Source organism: Carcharhinus amblyrhynchos, chromosome 5 (genome assembly GCF_965287045.1).
Source record: "Carcharhinus amblyrhynchos chromosome 5, sCarAmb.v2.hapA, whole genome shotgun sequence".
Lineage (NCBI taxonomy): Eukaryota > Metazoa > Chordata > Chondrichthyes > Carcharhiniformes > Carcharhinidae > Carcharhinus > Carcharhinus amblyrhynchos.
In genome coordinates this window covers 33,608,887-33,628,202 of record NC_137328.1, presented here as the reverse complement: position 1 = coordinate 33,628,202, position 19,316 = coordinate 33,608,887, and the positions used below count along the sequence as shown (strand labels likewise).

General features: G+C 38.8%; 1 protein-coding gene across 2 annotated transcripts in view; it reads left to right on the top strand.

The window, feature by feature from the left end:
- The window catches only part of tnksa (tankyrase, TRF1-interacting ankyrin-related ADP-ribose polymerase a), a 162,360-nt gene that overhangs the window by 96,595 nt on the left and 46,449 nt on the right, over positions 1–19,316 (top strand). For both annotated transcript variants that reach the window (XM_080188601.1, XM_080188600.1), the window contains 4 exons: positions 4,663–4,757; positions 12,741–12,807; positions 13,230–13,416; positions 16,725–16,846. In XM_080188601.1, coding sequence (XP_080044727.1) covers positions 4,663–4,757; positions 12,741–12,807; positions 13,230–13,416; positions 16,725–16,846 — 471 coding nt within the window. The remainder of the gene's footprint in view (positions 1–4,662; positions 4,758–12,740; positions 12,808–13,229; positions 13,417–16,724; positions 16,847–19,316) is intronic.

Here is a 19,316-nt window from a genome sequence, read left to right as displayed (position 1 = left end):
AGAACTCCCAGCCACCTGACGAAGGGACAGGCTGTCCCGAAAGCATGCGGCATTTGCTACAAATAAACCTGTTTGGACTTTAAACTGGTGTTGTGGGATTTCTTTTGTACTTTACCTCAGTCCAACACTGGCATCTCCACATCATAAATTCAAAATCCAGCAAAGGAGGACTAAAAAGATAATAGACAGGAAATAAACTATAAGGGCAAACAAGCAAGGAACATAAAAACTGACAAGAGTTTCTTTAAATACATCGAAAGGAAGAGAGGTCAGAGTGAACATTGACTCCTTAGAAAATGAATCTCAGGAACAGGGGAATAGCAGAGGAGTTAAACAAATATTTAAATCAGTCTTTATGGCGGGAGATACTTTGAACATCCCAATACTACTAAAGAATGTGGGGAAGGAATTAAATGCCATCACTAGAGAAGTAGTAATAGGCACCCTAATGGGCTAAAAGCAGACAAGTCCCCAGGCCCTGAAACCTTGCACCCTAGGATCCTAAAAGAAGTAGTGACAGAGATAGTAGATGTATTGGTTATAATTTTCCAAAAATCTTTGATTTCTGAAAAAGTACCAAAGGATTGTAAAACTGCCAAAGTGACACCCCGATTTAAAAAAGGAGATAAAAAGCAGGTAATTATAGGCCAATTAACCTAATGTCCAACATTGTTGAAAAAATGTTGGAATTAATTATTAAGGAGGTAATAGCAGCACATCTGGAAAATCAATCTAATCAAGCAGCTTCATGGCTTCATGAAAATCATGTCTGATTAACTTATAAGAGGTTTTAGAGGTTTAACTAGACTGGATATAGGGGAACCAGTAGACGTCTTATATTTGGACTTCTAGAAAGCATTTGACAAGGTACCTCACAAAAGGTTAAGTCATAAAAGCCCATGGTGTTGGAGGTAATATATTGGCATTGATAGAGCATTGGCTAATGGGCAGAAAACAGCAAGTGGGGATAAAGGTTCCACAAGGATCAGTGTGGGGACTGCAACTGTTTACAGTATATATTAATGATTTGGGGAAAGGAAGCAAATGTACTGCAGCCAAATTTGCAGACAACACAAGCCTAGTTGGAAAGGCAAGTTGTGAATTTTGGAAGGAAGAACGAGTAGAGTATTATTTAAATGGAGAAAAGCTGCAGAAAGTTGTAATGCAAAGAGACTTGGGGGTATATGTGCACAAAACACAAAGCTAGCACACAAATTAAGCACGTAATCAGGAAGACTGTCCAAGTAATCAGGGATGTTGATTCTTATTTCAAGGGGTTGGAGTATAAGAGTATGGAAATCTTTCCACAGCTGTACAAGGCACTGGTGAGACCACATCTGGTGTACTGAGAGCAGTTTTGGTCCACTTTATTGAAGGAAAGATAATTAATTGGAGGCAGTTCAGAAAAGGTTCACTGGGATGATCTCTGGTATGGAGGGATTGTATTATGAGGAAAGGGTAAACAGGTTGGGACTCATTGCAATATAGAAGAATGAAGTCTGATCTCATTCAAACAAAAAGATTCTTAAGGGGTTTGACAAGATAAATGCCGAGAAGATATTTCCCTTCATGGGAGAGTCTAGACCAGAGAGCATATTCTCAGAATAAAGGGGTGCCGGTTTAAGTCTGAGATGAGAAGCAATTTCTTCTGAGGGTTTTGAGTCTTTGGAATTCCTTATCACAGAGCTGTGGGGACAGAGTCTTTGTGCATATTGAAGACTGAGCTAGATTCTGATCAGTAAGGGAATCGAGGATTACGGAGAAAGGATTAGAAAGTGGACGTGAGGAATGTCAGATCAGCCATGATGCTGTTGAATGGCGGAGTAGGTTCGAGGGCCTTGAACAATCTACTCCTGTTCCTATTTCTTATGGTCTGAGTCAGAGCCTTCTTGGAATTATCTTGAATTTCAGTATCTTCAGAGCTGTTGCTTGTGTTTCTGGGTTTCAGTTTAATTGTTCTCTTCCAAGTATAGGCTATTTGGAGACAAAATACTTTATTACATAAATGATAGTAAATCATGTACACTTCCTGTTATCAGCAACGTGGTATAAATTCATAAAGCAATAAACCAGTTCATGCACTATTGTGAACCATTCATTATCAAAGCTTTTCAAATGCACTTCTGCAAAAATGTAAATCTTTGCTGAAGTAATTTTTTATTCAGAAATTTGCATGTTTATATTTTGCACATTTAAAATTGTTTATTTTTACTAAATTTTGATGTCTCTCAATTTTGACATGGTGGCAGATGGATTTGTTTATTATTTACTTTGAGTAAATTATAAATGTATTGTGCACTATGAAAATTCTGTTGCTTTAGCTACTAAATAACTTATAAATGTGCAGCACTTCTCTAGACAAAATTAATTTGTTCATATCTAATTAAGTAGATATAAGGAGTTTTTTTGTGACATTTTCTCACTTAATCTGGTAAATTGGTGTTCAAAACTCTCAATTTATGTCAAATCCTTGAAGATTACTAGGTCCACATTTCACCCATTCTTTAATGTATGCAGGAACTGACGTTAAAGTTCCATTTGAATTTGGTTCAGTTTCCTTTTGTTAAGAATCAATTGTGACGTAGGTTCTTGTATTCTGCATTGGCAAACTACCTGTTCTTGACTGGGTTGCAGCTGAATCTTGCAGAAATTTCCAGTAAACTGATTATGAAGTCAGATGTAGGTCAATCTGCAATCAAGCCCGTTGCTGCCTTCTGGGTATAGGGTAGGCAAGAATAGAGAGTGATATTAGAGAAACAATGATGCATGAATCTTGAAATCTTACTGCCAAATAAAGCTTGGTGGAATAAAACAGTTCCCGCTATTTGAATAGTATTTTAAGTTTATTTTGCTTTGTTTTGTTTAATCTATTGAGTTTTCATTTTCTTCAGAAGATGATAGCTATTGTACATTGGAATTCTTGATTTTTCCCTAGAAAACCTATATACCAACAATATTTAATGCTAGAAATAAAATAAATGCAGCTTTTTTATATTCTGCTTGGGATTTACTGGCAAGGCACGTAATCTGTCTGTTGACTAAAGCTTTGTCTCTAATCCCATGAGCCAGCCAATAAAGACAGTTGCATCAACTAACAGGCTTGGTCTCAAGTCGAAGTTCATGATGGACTGTTGAGAATGTTCTGTGCCGTGGATACCTATTTGCTGTCTATTGAAATGTAAAAATGGGGTAGCTACGGTTGCTGCTCTTTTCGTAACGAGATCACAGCTGCATATAATTCTTGGATTATTTTTGTCACAAACCCACTTTTTAAGAAACATTTATGCAAAATTATTTTCTTATAATACAAGTATTTTTAAATCACCGGCAGATTGATTTTGTCAATTTACATTTACAGAAAAGAAAGGCAACAATGTTGGAAAATGCTACTTAAAAGTTCCAGTTTTTAAAATTGGTTCTTCAGACAGACCTGACCTGCAAGATACTGCACATTTTGTTTTCTGAAATAGAATTTACCAGATCAAGGCTTTAAAAAAATCCCTTTATTTCGTTGTGGGTTCATTTCCCCATCTTTCCCACCTCGAAGTTGAAGTATTTGAGTTTCATTGCCATTCTCATCAAAGATAGACTTTAAGGTTAGAGTATTTCAATCAAAAGGAGACTGATCACTTGGCCATTTTAAATATAAATTCGACAAGGTAGGTGCTGATCACCAGAGGACAATTATTGTCAGTAACTTTTTTGCATGGGATGTTCATCTCTTTCTCAAAGGTTGAGTTTGCAGATCTGTCCCAACTGTTCTGCAGTTGTTCTATTAACCTAGTTAAACTAGCAATGCAGCTATAATTATACTGATCTTGGTCTGGTGAATAATACTAATTTGAAACTCTTTTCATGCGTACACAGCCATGCTTGGTTTGAAAAAGGGCTGTGTTAATGGAATGCAACATTTCTGATTCAACATGACTTCTGGGAATAACACATTGTGGAATATATTGTTCATGAGATTCTGTAATTATAGCTCATGTTGCTATTTTAATTACAAAAAATATTAATTTTGTGATTTATTTCACCAGTGGAATCAGCTATAGGTAGTACAAATATACATTTTCGACAAACAAGTTTAAATATCAAAATGACTTAATATCTTAGGCAGTTTATCACTTTTTCTGAATGACTTTTTCTGATTTTAAATCCAAATATTCTAACCTTAAAGGCTATTAACAAAGTCTTGCACATATATTAACTTATAGAATATAAGTTATATTCTTATAGAATACCTTCAATGCCTGGTGTTAATCTGGTTCAGTGGATTATCCAAACCTTGTAAAATCTGCTTGAATGCAAACTGAGCGGGTTCAATGTTGGCAGGCACTCCACCAGATTATCGACCAGGTACCAAAAATGAAAATCTCTCCTTGTGAATTTTGTAAAGACTTAGTATAAGATTTTCCATTTTTGTTTTATAAATATCCAGTATCAATGCTTGTCATAAAGCTACACAGGAAGAGAATGTGTAAATAACAACCAAAGTAATAAAGACTGCATGGCCCGAAAGATTGTGAATACCAACTATTAATGCCTACTGTGAACTATTTCTAGAAGCAAAGATTAATATAACTTATTTCAGATAAGGGTTTTGGTCAAAATTTGTTTTGATCTATGCTAATTATTTTCAAAATTGTTGGTTGTTGCTTCCAGTCTACTCCTCTTCATCTGGCTGCTGGTTACAACCGTGTCCGGATTGTTCAACTTCTTCTCCAGCATGGAGCCGACGTACACGCAAAGGACAAAGGGTGAGCTGAGTGCTGACCTTAATGTGCTGTGTTAGTTATACTACATTTGGCACTGGTTGCATTTTAGAGCTATCAAAGGCCATCTGTTGATAACTTCATGAAAGGTTTCAGTCCAGTAAAATGTTACCTTCTGTGGAAAACATGTTAAATGGGACTGTTTGGTTAATTAAAACACAATTGAAGCATCTTGGGTTGGTACCTGTTAACATAAGGTCAAGAACAATGATAATGCATGACCATATGAAAGTTTTTATCCTGTGGAAAAGTTTTGCTCTTGAGCCAAATTAGTTTTGGCAATGTATTTTACTTTTCTGCAGACGATAATAGCAGTGTGTTGAGTGCAAAGATATTGCAATGCAACCCAGACTCTAAACACAGTCCACTGACTTGTCATATTTGGCCTTACCCTGTACCTTCTTTCTACAAGCCCAGCATGCACAAGTCACATTCCTCTGTTGCAATTTATTTGAAATTCCATTATGAAATATGAGAACTTGCCAGTAATGTTCCAATGCCTAACCCAAACTGCCTGCCTTGTGCAGTTCTTCTGGAAGTGAAGCAGTGAAATACTTGGTGTAAGCCTCTCACCAGTCTGTGCTGTTGAAAATGAAATGGGGAGTCAGTTAGCTCAGTTGGCTGGACGGTTAGTTTGTGATGCAGGGCGGTAACAATAACAGCGTGGGTTCAATTCCTGTACCAATTAAGGTGATTCATTAAGGCCCCACCTCCACAATGGTATCCCTCACCTGAGGTGTGGTGATCCTCAGGTTAAATCACCACCAGTCAGCTCTGCGCCACAAAAAGGAGAGCAGGCTGTGGTCATCTGGGACTATGGTGACTTTACCTTATCCTTTACTGAGATTGAGAAAATCAATATTGTTCTAGCAGAAGGTAACACTTTAGATAAACATCATCGTTTGTTGCTTTGAGAGAGAAATAGAGATATATTTTTGAAGTTGAATCTGCATAGAAAATATCTAACTGTAAAGGATACTGTCGCAGATGACCTGTCTGATGCAAAATTGCTACTTTGAAACAGATTGACAGTTGCACTTGGCGCTTTGCTGTCTGGTTGAAGTAATGCTTAAATCAGATTATGTCTCTTTAATAGAATATAAATACAAGAAATTAGCCTAATTTTACAGAGCATAGAGTATGTTGATACATATAAGGCAAAGTCAGTCCATTTGATCACCCTCACAAGCCACCTCAGCAGTTTGAACACACCTGTCATTTTTCTGCAGATAGTGTCTATGGTCTAGAGTGAGTCGTAAAGAAATAGATTAGTCTTCTCATGCCACTTGTGGTATCGATTGAGTGTCTCAAACCTATATCTAGTAGGCTTTCTTTCTACTTTTAAGCCAGTGGGGAACTCTTTCTCACTTTAGCATCGGCCATGCTAAATTCTCCCTCAGTGTACCCGAACAGGCAGTGGAGTGTGGCAACTAGGAAATTTTCATAGTAACTTCATTACAGCGTTAATGTAAGCCTGCTTGTGACAATAAATACACTTAAACTTGGCGTCCTGTTGCATCTAAGAACATTTTTTCAGGGTGTGTGTAATCAAATGTAAAGCACTGAAATGAAGTACACTGACAACTGTTTGTTCTGTTGCTGTAGCTAATTTTGTGACTTAATTTTTATTTACAAAAGATTGATAAAATTGAGGGCTGCAATTTAGACATTTATTTAAACCAGAGGGCACTTGCTGCGCAATTGTTTTCATTTGTGGAAGCCACTGTATGACTTGCAAAATTGCATATCTTGAATTTTCATGTTTACAATCTTTATCACTAGTTTTAGTTAATTTAGTAAGAAACTTTGCCACAAAACTTAAACATGTGAAGCCTTCAAAGAATATAAGCCTAGGTAAGGTCAAATGCTTAGGTTTCAGCCTTGGTTCACTGATGACGCTCTGAATCAGAAGGCCATTGGTTCAAGTCCTACAATGGAAATTTGAGCACATAATTGAGTGTTGCACTGCCAACAGCTCAACCTTAGAGATGGTCTTGTCTGCCTATTCAGGTGGATGTAAAAGATGCAATGATACTATTTGAAGTTACTGATCTGGCCAATATTTATCCTTTCACCAACATCACTAAAATAGATTGTCTGGTCATTTATTCATTGTTATTTGAGGGACATTTCTGTGCACAAGTTGGCTCCTATGTTTCCCACATTTTAATAACTAAACTTCAAAAAAGACTTCATTAACTGTAAAGTATTTCGAGGCACCTTGAAGTGGTAAATGATGCTATTTAAATGTAAATGTGTCTTTACCAGTTTCCAGTCAACTGGGTTAATGGGTATATGACTTATTCAGGAAATACAGTTATTACATGCAGAGCAAAAGGACCTCCTGGAGGTGGTTCCTTTACCATTTAAATATGGAAGTTATCTCCTGATTAACATAGTTGTAATGCTATGTTTTGCAAATGTTTTTGTTTAAAAAGTGAACGAATTCAAAATTAGTGGCAGTCATAGACTATCCTATTAGTGGATTTTGGTGTAATGAAAATTTTCAACTCTTTAAGACTTAACCTTATGCAGCCAAAATCTTGCACAACCAAAATATACCTTGTGATTTGAAACAAAGTCAGGTAGATGGATTTGAGATACAAATCATGTATAATAAAATAGTGGACTTCAGAGGGTAAATGGCCTAATTACAGCAAGATTAATAAGTTCACTATGGTCTAATTTAACATCTGATTTATAATAATGTGAACTGGGAAATTTTGATTTTCAAATTTTGCTGAATTTCCATGGCATTGGATCACTAGTCAAACTCCGAACAATAATTTTGTGATTTTAAACTCCTGGCAGTCAATAATAGATGTGCAGTTCCTCGTGTTCGTGCTATTGTACATATGATAGAACTTACAAAATTCCAACAGTAAGAAACTGGATTTTGTCAAGGATCATCTGTGCCACAGTTGTATTTGTGCAGAAAGATTGTTTTTCTAACATCCAACTTTGGATGTTCCAGTTTCTTCTAGCCCAACAGTGGTAAGACTGAAGCCAACACCATTGGCATCTGCTGCATCCAGTTGCTACTGATTCCATCCATGCTGCCAGTGTTTCACAATGAATCAGATATCTTCTTTGATTCTGATTTAACGTTCTGAACTTTATAAAAGTTGAGTGTGGGGAATGGAGCAGCATCAAGGCTAGATCAGGAATGGAGCAGCATCAAGACTGGCCAGGGAGTGAAGCAGCATTAAGGCTGGGCTGGAAATGGAGCAGTATAGAGGCTGGCCAGGAAAGGAGCACAGAGGCTGGCCAGGAAAGGAGCACTGAGGCTGGGTCAGAAGCAGAGTAGCATAAAGCCATAGCCAGGAACGGAGCAGCATGAAGGCTGGGCCGGGAATAGAATGGAGCAGAATGAATGGTGAGGCCGGAGCAATTTTAGCACGGCCAATCAATCTAACCCACATATTTTTGGACTGTGGGAGGAAACTGAGCACCCGGAAGAAATGCATGCGGACACAGAGAATGTGCAAACTCCACACACAGTGACCCGAGGCGGGAATTGAAGCCAGGTCCCTGGAGCTGTGAAGCAGCAGTGCTAACCACTGTGCTACCATGCCACCCGTGACCATTTATGTAATTACAATTAGTGTTATTATTAATCAGATCTAGGTGATAGTTAAAATTAAATAACATGGAAGATTAACACTAAGTTTCAAATGTTTTCAGTAAATTAAAATTGGAGTAAAGGTAAGTTTAAAAAAAATGTTGAAGTTAACCTTCCTGTAAAGTAAACTGATGTTGAAACAAGAAGTAACTGATTACTGAGTAGCTGGTGAGAATTTATTAAGTCTTGTTTATTTATGTTAAGTCAATTAATAATCTAACAGAGGCATGGTAACATCTCAGTCCAATGAAATGCACATCTTGTTACTTGTTGGAATTCGAGGACATTTCTTGTATCTTGGGCAGTAACATGCGTGCAGGAAATGTCACCTGCAGCAGGTCAAGCTCTGGATTTCAGAGCTTGAGCAGCAGCTGCAGTCATGGTGCATCTGCAAGGTTGAATTTTTAAAATATGTTTCTGGATGTTGAAGGGACTACAGGCAGAGAGAGAATGTGTGGAGTCTAAGAAAGAAGGAATGCAAAGAGGTCTAAATTGGATTTACAATGCATCAATGTATTACACGGATATTATAGGGAGTGCCGCAAATAAAGTTGAGCTGCATGCACAGAGTTTTGGGAGAATATAATGTGGTGATAATGGAGACCTGGTGCAAAGCACAATGTTCTTGGATACAAGGTAGTAAGGAAAGAGAGAGAGTTGGCAGTATTGATTAATGATATTATAGTGCTTTAGATCGATGAGCAGCCAATCAAGGATGTCCAGGCATATAATGTGAGAGTCCCCTGAGTGAATCTGGTTTTCCTATGGATATTAAATTATGGTGAGTGTGATGGCTCATTTGGGGAGCGCAGGCAAAGCCAAGTCCATGGCACAATGGCTAGCTCAGGTGTTGTAGTTTGCAGGGGTGTTGCAGGAGGAGGGTTGGGAGAGCAAAATTGAATGAGATTGGACAGTTAGGACAACAGACGGGCATTTCTGTGGCTTCAGACATGAATCCAAGGTGGTATGTTGGCTCCCTGGTGCCAGGGTCAGGGATGTCATTGAACAGCTACAGAGCACTCTGCGAGGGGAGGGTCAACATCCAGCAGTCGTGGTCCATGTTGGTATCAACAACCTTAGTAGAAAGAGGGATGAGGTCCTGCAGACCAGTGATAGGAATCTAAGAAGGAGTCCAACAAGCAGAACCTTATAAATAGTAATCTCCAGATTATGCTTGGTGCCATGCACGAATGAGGAAAGAACAGATGAATATGTGGCTGGAGATGTGGTGAAGGAAGGAGGGATTTAGATTCTTGAGTCATTGAATATGTTCAAGGCTGAGACAGATTTTTGATTGACAAGGGAATCAGGGTTATGGGGAATAGCAGGAAAGTGGAGTTAGGGCAACAGTCAGATCTGCTGTGATCTTATTGAATGATAGCAGAGGTTTGATAGACTGAAATCTCCTGCTCCTATTTTTTATGACCTTACGATTGGTGAGCAAAACTGTCAGAATAATTGACTGCCTTTAAAGAGGAAGATGGTTTGCATATAGTTGAGTGTACATTACTATCAGAGGAAAAAATAAAATAAAGCTAGAGCTTCCTGAATGAAAGAGCGGATAAGATGAAGCAGAATAAAGGTAGGGATGATAGATGCCAGGTTACTAATACAAGTGCGAACAGGCTGAATTTGAAAACCTCAGAGGAGACGTAAAAAAAAAGTTATGAGAAGCAATATGTGAGCAGAGACTGGCAGCTAACATGAAAGGGAATTCAAAAGTTTTCTGTAGGCCTATAAATAATAAAAGGATATTAAAACATTGGGGTGAGGCTGATGGAGACCAAAAAGAGAATTTATGCAGGGGAGCAGAGGAAATGGCTGAGGTACTAAACAAATACTTTCCATTTGTCTTTCACATGGAAAAAAAATGCTGTCAAAATCCCAGTGAAAGAGGTGGTAGTTGAGAAACTGGATGGGCTATAAATTGGTGAAGTGGTACTAGAAAGGCTGTGAACTATTAAGTTCACAGAATAAGATGCATTTGTGGATGCTGAGAGACTTATGGGCAGAAATTGCAGAGGCACTGTCCTAACCTCTTTAGGTGTGAGTGTGGTGCTGAGGTGCTCTGGAGATTTGCAAATGTTTCCTTTTGTTCAAAAAACAGCGTAAGCAATCTCAATCGCTGTAATTTTGGTTGTTGCAAAAGGAGACAAAATTAACAGTTACCTGGGAAAAAGTGGAATAATTTTAAAAAGAAAGCAGATTTGCCTGAATTATTAAAAATAAGTCAAGTTCAACTAACTTGATTTGCAATTTTGAGGTAATGAAGAGGGTTAATAATGGTAATATGGTTGCTGTTGTGGACTTCCAAAGAGCTTTCATAAGATGTGATCTAACAAACTTGTCAGCAAATTTGAAGCCAAGGAATGAAAAAAGGGCAGTGGCAGATGGATACAGAATTGGTTGAGTGACATAAGTCATTGTGCACAATTGTTTTTTGAAAGAGAGGGGCTTCCCAGAGGTCAGTATCGGACCACTCCTTTTCTCAGTCTATATTAATGATCTACTCTTGGGTGTGCAGGGCATAATTTCAACCTTTGCAAATGACACAGCTTTGAACTTTGCAAATGGAACTACAGTTCAATCGAAGTGCTGTTGGCCATTTCCTCTCTTGTATCAGGCCCTGTTTATTTCTGACCTTTCTGATGTACATTAACTTCTAGTCTCTTTAATATTCCCCCTCACTATGTTGATGCCATCCAATACTTTGTACTACTCAATTGCTGTACCTGGACATATTGAGGAGGGTAGTGATGCACTTAAAGTGGAAATAATCAGATTAGTGGAAATTGCAGATGGAGTTTAATGTTTTGGTAGGAAGAATGAGAAGCAGCAATATAAAAACAAAGGATGCAATTACAAAGTGGGTACTTTAGCAATGGGATCTGGAGGTATATCCACAAATGGAGATAAGGGCAGCACAGTGGTTAGCACTGATGCTGCACAGCACCAAAGACCCAGGTTCAATTCCCGGTTTTGGGTCACTGTCTACGTGGAGTTTGCACGCTTTCCTGGTGTCTGTGAGGGTTTCCTCCAGGTGCTGCAGTTTCCTCCTGCATCCTGAAAGACGAAAGACCCGAACAGGCGCTGACTGTGGCAACTAAGGGAATTTCACAGTAATTTCATTGCAATGTTAATGTAAGCCTTACTTGTCTAATAAATAAGCTTTACTTTTAAGTGGTAGGGCAAGTTGGGATCCTTCATTTTATAAATAAGGACATAGAGTTTAAAAGCAAGGAAGTTATGGTAAACAGCTATGCAAAATTGATTGAGGCTCAACCGGAGTATTGTGTCCAATTTTGGGTGCTACACTTCAAAACAGATGTGAAGGCAACAGCAAAAGTACAGAAAAAATTGAGAATGATTCCAAGGATGAATATTTGGTTACCTGGATAGATTGGAGAAGCTAAAGCGGTTTCCTTGGAGAAATCCCTGCAGTGCAGAAGGAGGCCATTCAACCCATTAAGTCTGCATCGACCACAATCCCATCCAGACCCTATTCCAGCAAACTCATATTTACCCTGTTAAATGCCTGACAATTTAGGGTCAATTTAGCATGGCCAGTCAACCTAACCTGCATATCATTGGGCTGAGAAAGTTCAGAGGAGATTTGATAGAGATGTTCAAAATTGAGTCTAGACAGACTAAATAAAAAGAAACTGATCTCATTGGCAGAAGGGAGTAAAGACCAGAGGACACTGATATAAGGTGACACAAAATAAATACTTCTCATGCAGCATGTGGTTAGGATCTGGAATGTCCTGTGAAGGGAGATTCAATCATATTTATTTAATAGTAAATTGGAAATGATCTGAAGCAACAAAAAAATGTCAAGGCTATATGGAAAGGACATGGGAGTGGGTCTCATCATTGCTGTTGAAGAGAGCTGGTGTAGACGTGAAGGGCCAAATGATCTATTACTGCTATTGTATTCTGATCCTCTGCTGTAATGACTGATACTAAGTAGCTATTTAGTAATTGTGTCATTTCTTGATTTCCAATTACAATGCCACCTTCATTGTGCCCTGCCCCACCTCCCAACAAAACCTCCCACTCCCCCAAATTGAAATGGTTGGCTAACCTGCCAGCCTTGACTGTCCAAGATTCGCATGAGCTGTGACCTGTGAGTGAGATATCTGAGAGCTACCAGCATCGTAGGTTTCTGCCTCAGTAGAAGAGGGATAAGGAGCAAGTTGGATGGTGGGGATCAGTGATTAAATTGAATTCCTTTGCCTAATTAAACACATCAATGAGAGTTTACAAAAAAAATTGAGTTAATGTGCATTAGTTTATATCTTTTAATATGTAAAATCATTCCACTGACTTCTGTTTTCTCTCCTAAGTGGCCTTGTTCCTCTTCATAATGCTTGCTCATATGGCCATTACGAGGTCACTGAACTGCTGCTCAAGGTAAGAAGAACCATATTTGTTTTTGACTTCAAATTATAAATATTAAGTTGCTGGTGTATTGACATATTTAGAACTTCATTTGTGCTTTTGTTTAACTTATTAAGCAGTGAAGTAGGTGCATCTGCTTTTTCCTCATGTATACAGTACTGGGATCTGCTAGCTAAAGAAAAGTTGGTGTATTTTCTATTTCAAAAGACATCTGAATTTGCTTTTGTTTTAATGGAAAATCTATTTGCAACAGTGCGCATAGTCATTTGCAGCATAAACTGGATCAGTGACTAGTGTCACACTGAATTTTGTAAATTATAAGAACAGCACAATAACATTATATGACGACACCAAACAAAATAACTGTTAGATGTTGTATTAGTTATAATAGTGAAGGGTTGTAGATGTAATTAGATTTGTGTCTTTTCTTTTAGCATGGAGCCTGTGTAAATGCCATGGATCTCTGGCAGTTCACGCCCCTCCATGAAGCTGCATCCAAGAACAGAGTGGAAGTCTGTTCACTTCTTTTAAGCCATGGTGCGGACCCCACTCTAGTTAACTGCCATGGTAAGAGTGCCATGGATATGGCTCCCACTCCAGAATTAAAAGAGAGGCTTGCCTGTAAGTATCAGGACTGTACACAGATTTTACTGCAATGAACGATCTTGTTAATTAAACTAGTTGCAGTATTTAAAATTCTTGTTATTTTACTGTTCATTTGTAGCGGACAGGAGAGACAGGCAAACTGTAACTATTTCCTCTCAGCACCTGTCCGTAAACACAAGATGTTTTGGATTTTTTATGCTGTGGTGTGATTTCCCAATCCTGCGGTTTGCATGATCCAATTTCTAAATAATCTGCCGTAAACTTGAGTTATGATTAACTCAGTGTGTTTATTTCACATGCAAAAAAAAATACGGGGGAAGAGTGTCCATAATCTCCAAACACACTCAGTAAAGGGGGAGGGGATAGATAAAAGGAGTTACAGTATGAGAACTACAGAAATAAATCTTAATTCATGTGATTTCCAGAGTCCAAGAAGTCAAAGACCAGAGGATGTTTCCTTTTGTGGTAGGGTCCAGGTCCTATCAGTTTCTGGTTGGAGATAACAATGCATGAATCCTTGAAGTGAATAGTAACCATCTTTTATGGTTCAGCAGAAAGTCAGTTTTTTTTAAAATGACAAAAGAAAATTCTGGATTTCTTACCACATCAGTTGTAGGGTGTGAGAGTTGCTTGCAAGATCAATTTTGGTGTTGTTCCCTAATTTCTCTTGAAAAGGTGGTCATAACTGCCTTTTGAACCATAGTAGTTCATCTGGTGTGTAGATACATCTTCTCAAATGGGGCGATAGTTCCAAGCTTTTGACCCAGCGACAGTGAAGAAACGACAATATAATTCTACATCAGGATGGTGTGTGGTTTCGAGGGGCTACTGGTGTGCCTGTGAGTCTGCTGTCCTTGTCCTGCTGGATGGTAGCTGTTTTGAGTGTTAAACGAGCCTAGGTGAACTGCTGCCAATGTGTGATGAAGGTGGTGAGTGAACATTGAAGATAGTAGATGGAGTGCTGATCAAGTGGACTTCTTTGGCCTGAAAGATATTGAGCTTTTTGAGTGTTGTTGGAGCTGCATTCATGCAAGCAAGTGAAGAATATTTCTTCATTCTCTTGACATGATTTGTAAATGGTGTACAGGCTTTGGGGAGTCTGGTGAAGGAGTTACTTGCCACAGAATTCCAAGCCCTTGGAATTCACCCATTATTTCTGATCTTCGGGGCATTGTACCCGGGGAGTTACCCCAAAGGTGTGCTGCACACATCAGGAAGCCCCTCCCAAAGAGGTCCCCATGTAAGGGTTGCATGGTAATTGCCCGGGAAGTTCAAATTTCTGTTGGGTAAACGCCCTGAACTGGTGGGAACCACCTAATACTCTAATTTAGATTGCAGTTTTTGGATGGTTATGCCTGCTTCCAAGAACAGGTACTCAAGATAGGCAAGAAGAATTAAAACCGCTTCTAGCTCCAGGGTGACTGTAGTACTGGCCCCCAATACCCTGACTACCCTTTCGACTGGCCACCCTTCCCACCCTCAACTACCGTCACTGCCCAAAACCCTCACTGATCACCTGATTCTCCTCTACCACAAACTGATAACCTATCACCTGACCACCCCTCTCCTGACTACCCTCACTGACCATCCCACTAACCACCTGACCACCTCCCTCTGATCGTAATTTTCACTCGCCACTCCACAGACCTTATGGCCAAGTATTTATATTGCTGGCATGGTTTAGTTTCTGATCACTGGTAACCCCAGGATGTTGAGGATTCAACAATGGTAATGTCATTGTCAGAAGTAAGTATTGCCCTGCTCTGCTGCATTGAGACATTGACTCCTTCAGTACCTGTGGCATCGTGAATGTTACTGAACACTTTGCATTCATCAGTGAACATTCTCATTCCTGACTTTACAGTGGAGAAGAGGTCATTGATGAAACAGCTGAAGATGGTTTGGTTGATTGCCCATGCGAAATTGTTCCTTACTGTCAGGGAATTAGCAGGGTAAATATGTGGGGTTATGGGGATAGGGCCTGGGTGGGATTATTGTTGCTGCAGACTTGATAGGTTGAATGGCCTCTTTCTGCACTGCTTGGGCCTAGGACGCTACCCTGAAGAACTCCTACAGTGATGTTTTGGAACCTAAATGATTGAACTGCAACAACCCCGATTATTTTCCTTTGAATCCAGCCAATTTTCCCCTGGTTCCCACCGACTGTAGTTATGCTCCTTGATGTCACTCTTTGTCAAATGCTGTCTTGATTCAAGGGCAGTTCCCATCATCTTACCTGTAGAGTTCAGCTCTTATTTCCGTGTTTGGACCAAGGCTGTAATGAACTTGAGCCAGGTGGTCCTGGCAAAACTCAAACTGAGCATTCATGAGTAAATTTTTGGTGAGCAGTTTATTGCTGAGCGAGTGCTACTTGATGATATTGTCATGACACCCTCCATCACTTTGCTGAGATTGAGAGTTGACTTATAGGGCAATAATGGCAGGATTGGATTTGTCTCGTAGTAAATGGGAATAGAGTTGGTGTATGTGCCTTTGTCCTCATGGGTTAAACAGAAATGAACTGGAAAGAGGGGAAAAGAATGACCAAGTGCACTGTCCCACTGAGAAAGGGATGGAAAATTTAAGACAACACAATTGCAGCTTGCAAATTATTTGAGTTTCTATGTGCATTTTAAAATTTGCCTCACTGGGCATACAAGCTAATTATTTTAATTTTTTCCACCCTAAACATTTCTGTACTCCTGAGATCATAGCTGCAATGTTTTCTATCTGATCATACTATTATTTAAACTATTTACGAACGTAAATCTCACTCATCCAAAAAATTAATATAAACAGCTAATTTAGATGTTATCAAAACTGCACACAATAACCCACATGCTGCTTCTGCTAAGTGTTTATTGTTCTTCTTGAGAATATTTTGTCCATATTTGATATTTTACAATCAAAATAGCATGCACATGATTTATTTCAGCTTTTATTATTCCAATTTATAAGTCCTTAACAGATTTTCAAAGTTTTCAGCTGTACTTTTTCTAATTACGAGAGCAGTTTTATGTTTTCCGTTTACTTGTACCATAATTCTGAAGCCTGTATTAATATTATTTAAACACCCTATTGTTGTCTCGTCTTTGGATAGATTGATAAATGTCGCAGAGGAATTCTAATCCATAGTATTAGAAATTTTACATCGAGCCATCTAGCGCTGTAGAAATTGATCATTTTCCCCTGTCTATATGCTGCATATTCTTTAATATATTAATATATATTCTTTAATAAATTATTTAAAAGCAATAATATAACTTTTTATCTTAGAAAATCATTAAAAATTAATACTGAAAACTGCCTTTTCTTTTGAACAGATGAGTTTAAAGGACATTCGTTACTGCAAGCTGCCAAGGAAGCAGATTTGGCAAAAGTGAAAAAGAGTCTTGCTTTAGAGATAATAAATTTCAAGCATCCGCAGACCCATGAAACTCCACTGGTAATGATCTGAATTTCTATGCTTAATTATTACAAAAACTAGTTTTAATATTTTAATTCAGAAAAGAATTGCACACAAAATGTTCAATTTTTACAGCACAGGATTCTCAGTTCAGCCCATCTTACTTGACATCTCCAAAAGACCTGACTACTTAATACCATCCCCATGTCCTTGCCCGTATATTCTAAAACTTCCTTTCTCAAATATTGACTCACTTCCCTTTAAAAGTTATTATTCATTCAACTTCAGGCAGAATCGAAACACGAGGACTAATGTTCTAATGATCTTCAATCTATGCCATCCAACTTCACCCCTATTTTATTGGTGGCCTTCAATATTTCAAACTTGCATAAAATCTCATCTGAGCGCACTCTGCTCCCATGAGCCAGTTCTCTAGCCTCTCTTCATTACAACACCCCATACTTCTTGTATCATCTTAGGAATTCCTCTCCATGGCCTTGACATCCTCTCGAAATGAGGAATTCTGCAACCTAGCTAGTGGTTCATTTTGATTTAGCATCACTATCTGGTTTTCACTTTTTGCCCCAATTTATAAAACCCATAATCTCATATACTTTGTTATAGCCTGTCTTCCCATTTTTTTCAAGTTTGGTGTGTCTAAACTACTAATTCTCCACTTCTGTGCCCCTTTTAAAGTTTCCTGTATCTCCTGCTGCTGACCTTCCCAGTGCTATGATCAGTGTCGCATGCATGCTTGGCTTGCATTCGATCCACCGGCACGTGCATTGCTGTTCACGTCAGTAAACTGGTGATGCCTATTCATAGTGATGTCGCTCAGTACCTGCTGCTTGAGGTGTCACCTGTCTCCACTAGCCTGCCTTCTGTTTGCACTGTCAAACCACCCACCAACCGGCTGACTCTTCTGCCTCACTGCATGATTCTTCTGCCTTTCCATTTGGAAGTAAAACTTCTGTTTTGTCCAAATGTAACAGTTTCCTTCTCTGGGATTCAGTTGGTTAATCAAAAACATAGTTTCTTCAAGCATTTTCCTCATTCCACTAAAATAAATGCAAGTTGTTGGGAAAAGAAATAGAATTTCAAAATCCACTAAACATTAACTTCTCCAGCTTTAATAATTTGAAATAAGGCATTTTATTGTATACTGCTTGATAATGTAAATTTGAGTCAGTAGTTCCTTTTTTCCATGCATGTGCAAAATTTGTAAGCCATCCAAAACGTGTGCCTTCTGCATTTGCAGCATCAGCAAACTCTATCTTTAAAGCTTTATAACTTGGTATATATAGCCTCTTTATTCTTATAAAACACATCACGTCAAATTTTGCTGCATTATATTTCATTTGACATTTATCTGTCATAGAATTCCTACAGCGCAGAAGAGGCCATTCGGTCCATTGAGTTTTAATGAACTGTCTGACAGACTGTCTTACCCTGGCCCCCTCCCTCCCCTGTCTTATCCCCATAAATGCACACATGGCTAATCCATCAAACCTACACATCTTGGAACTGAGATGAAATCGGAGCACCCAGAGGAAACCGATGCAGACACAGGGAGAATGTGCAAACTCCACACAATCACCCAAAGCTGAAATTGAACCTGGGTCCCTGGAACTGTGAGGCATCTGTGCTAACCACTGTGCCACCATGTTGCCCTAAGCTATCAAATCTAAGGGTGTGCCTAACTCCTCCGATGTAGTTTATAGTCCTTTTTATCAAACATGTTTTCTTGTGTCTCCTATAAATTTGGGTACACCCAAGCCCAAATCTTTTCTGTACGAGTGCTGCTATAGCAGTGATGCTGGTACTGACTCCTGGCCCTCCAGGGACAAGCATTTAATCAGTACTGTGTTCTTTCGCCAACTTCATGTCTGCATTGCTACATAATCATTCAGCACTGTACCAAACCCTCATTATTTGCATCACTGCTGTTGATGGGCAGGATAGTTTACTTATAAGGATGCTTAGACATTTTATGATCAGCATCTTGCACGGGATATCCAACTTCATATTAGATACCCTCAGTAGAGAACCCATCCGTATGTTCTTGTGGACTCTCCATTTGAAGAAAGAAAAGATTACTCCATCTCATTTTATTGTTGTTGATTGAAACATACCATAATGTTACTTTGTAGAATAGGGGGATACTGAAATTACTGTGCAGTAGTGGGATAGCTGAGTAGTAGCTCTAGATGTCTTGTTCTTCCTTTTGACATGGGAATGGCATATTAGTTTCCACTACAACTCTCCCACCCACCATCTCACTCCATTTTACATTAGTATGAATTCATGAGATCCAGCCTGAATCTATGACAGTTATCCACAGCACTCCTTACTGGCACAGGATTGGCTCTCCTAACCTTCACTATCATTTGGCGCATCAAGAAGACATAGGTTTCATGTTTAAGCTCAAACAAATTTAAGCCTCTACATACAAAACTCCCATCGGACTAACCCTTCTTCTCATTTCAACCTACGTAAAGTTGTTTGGAAC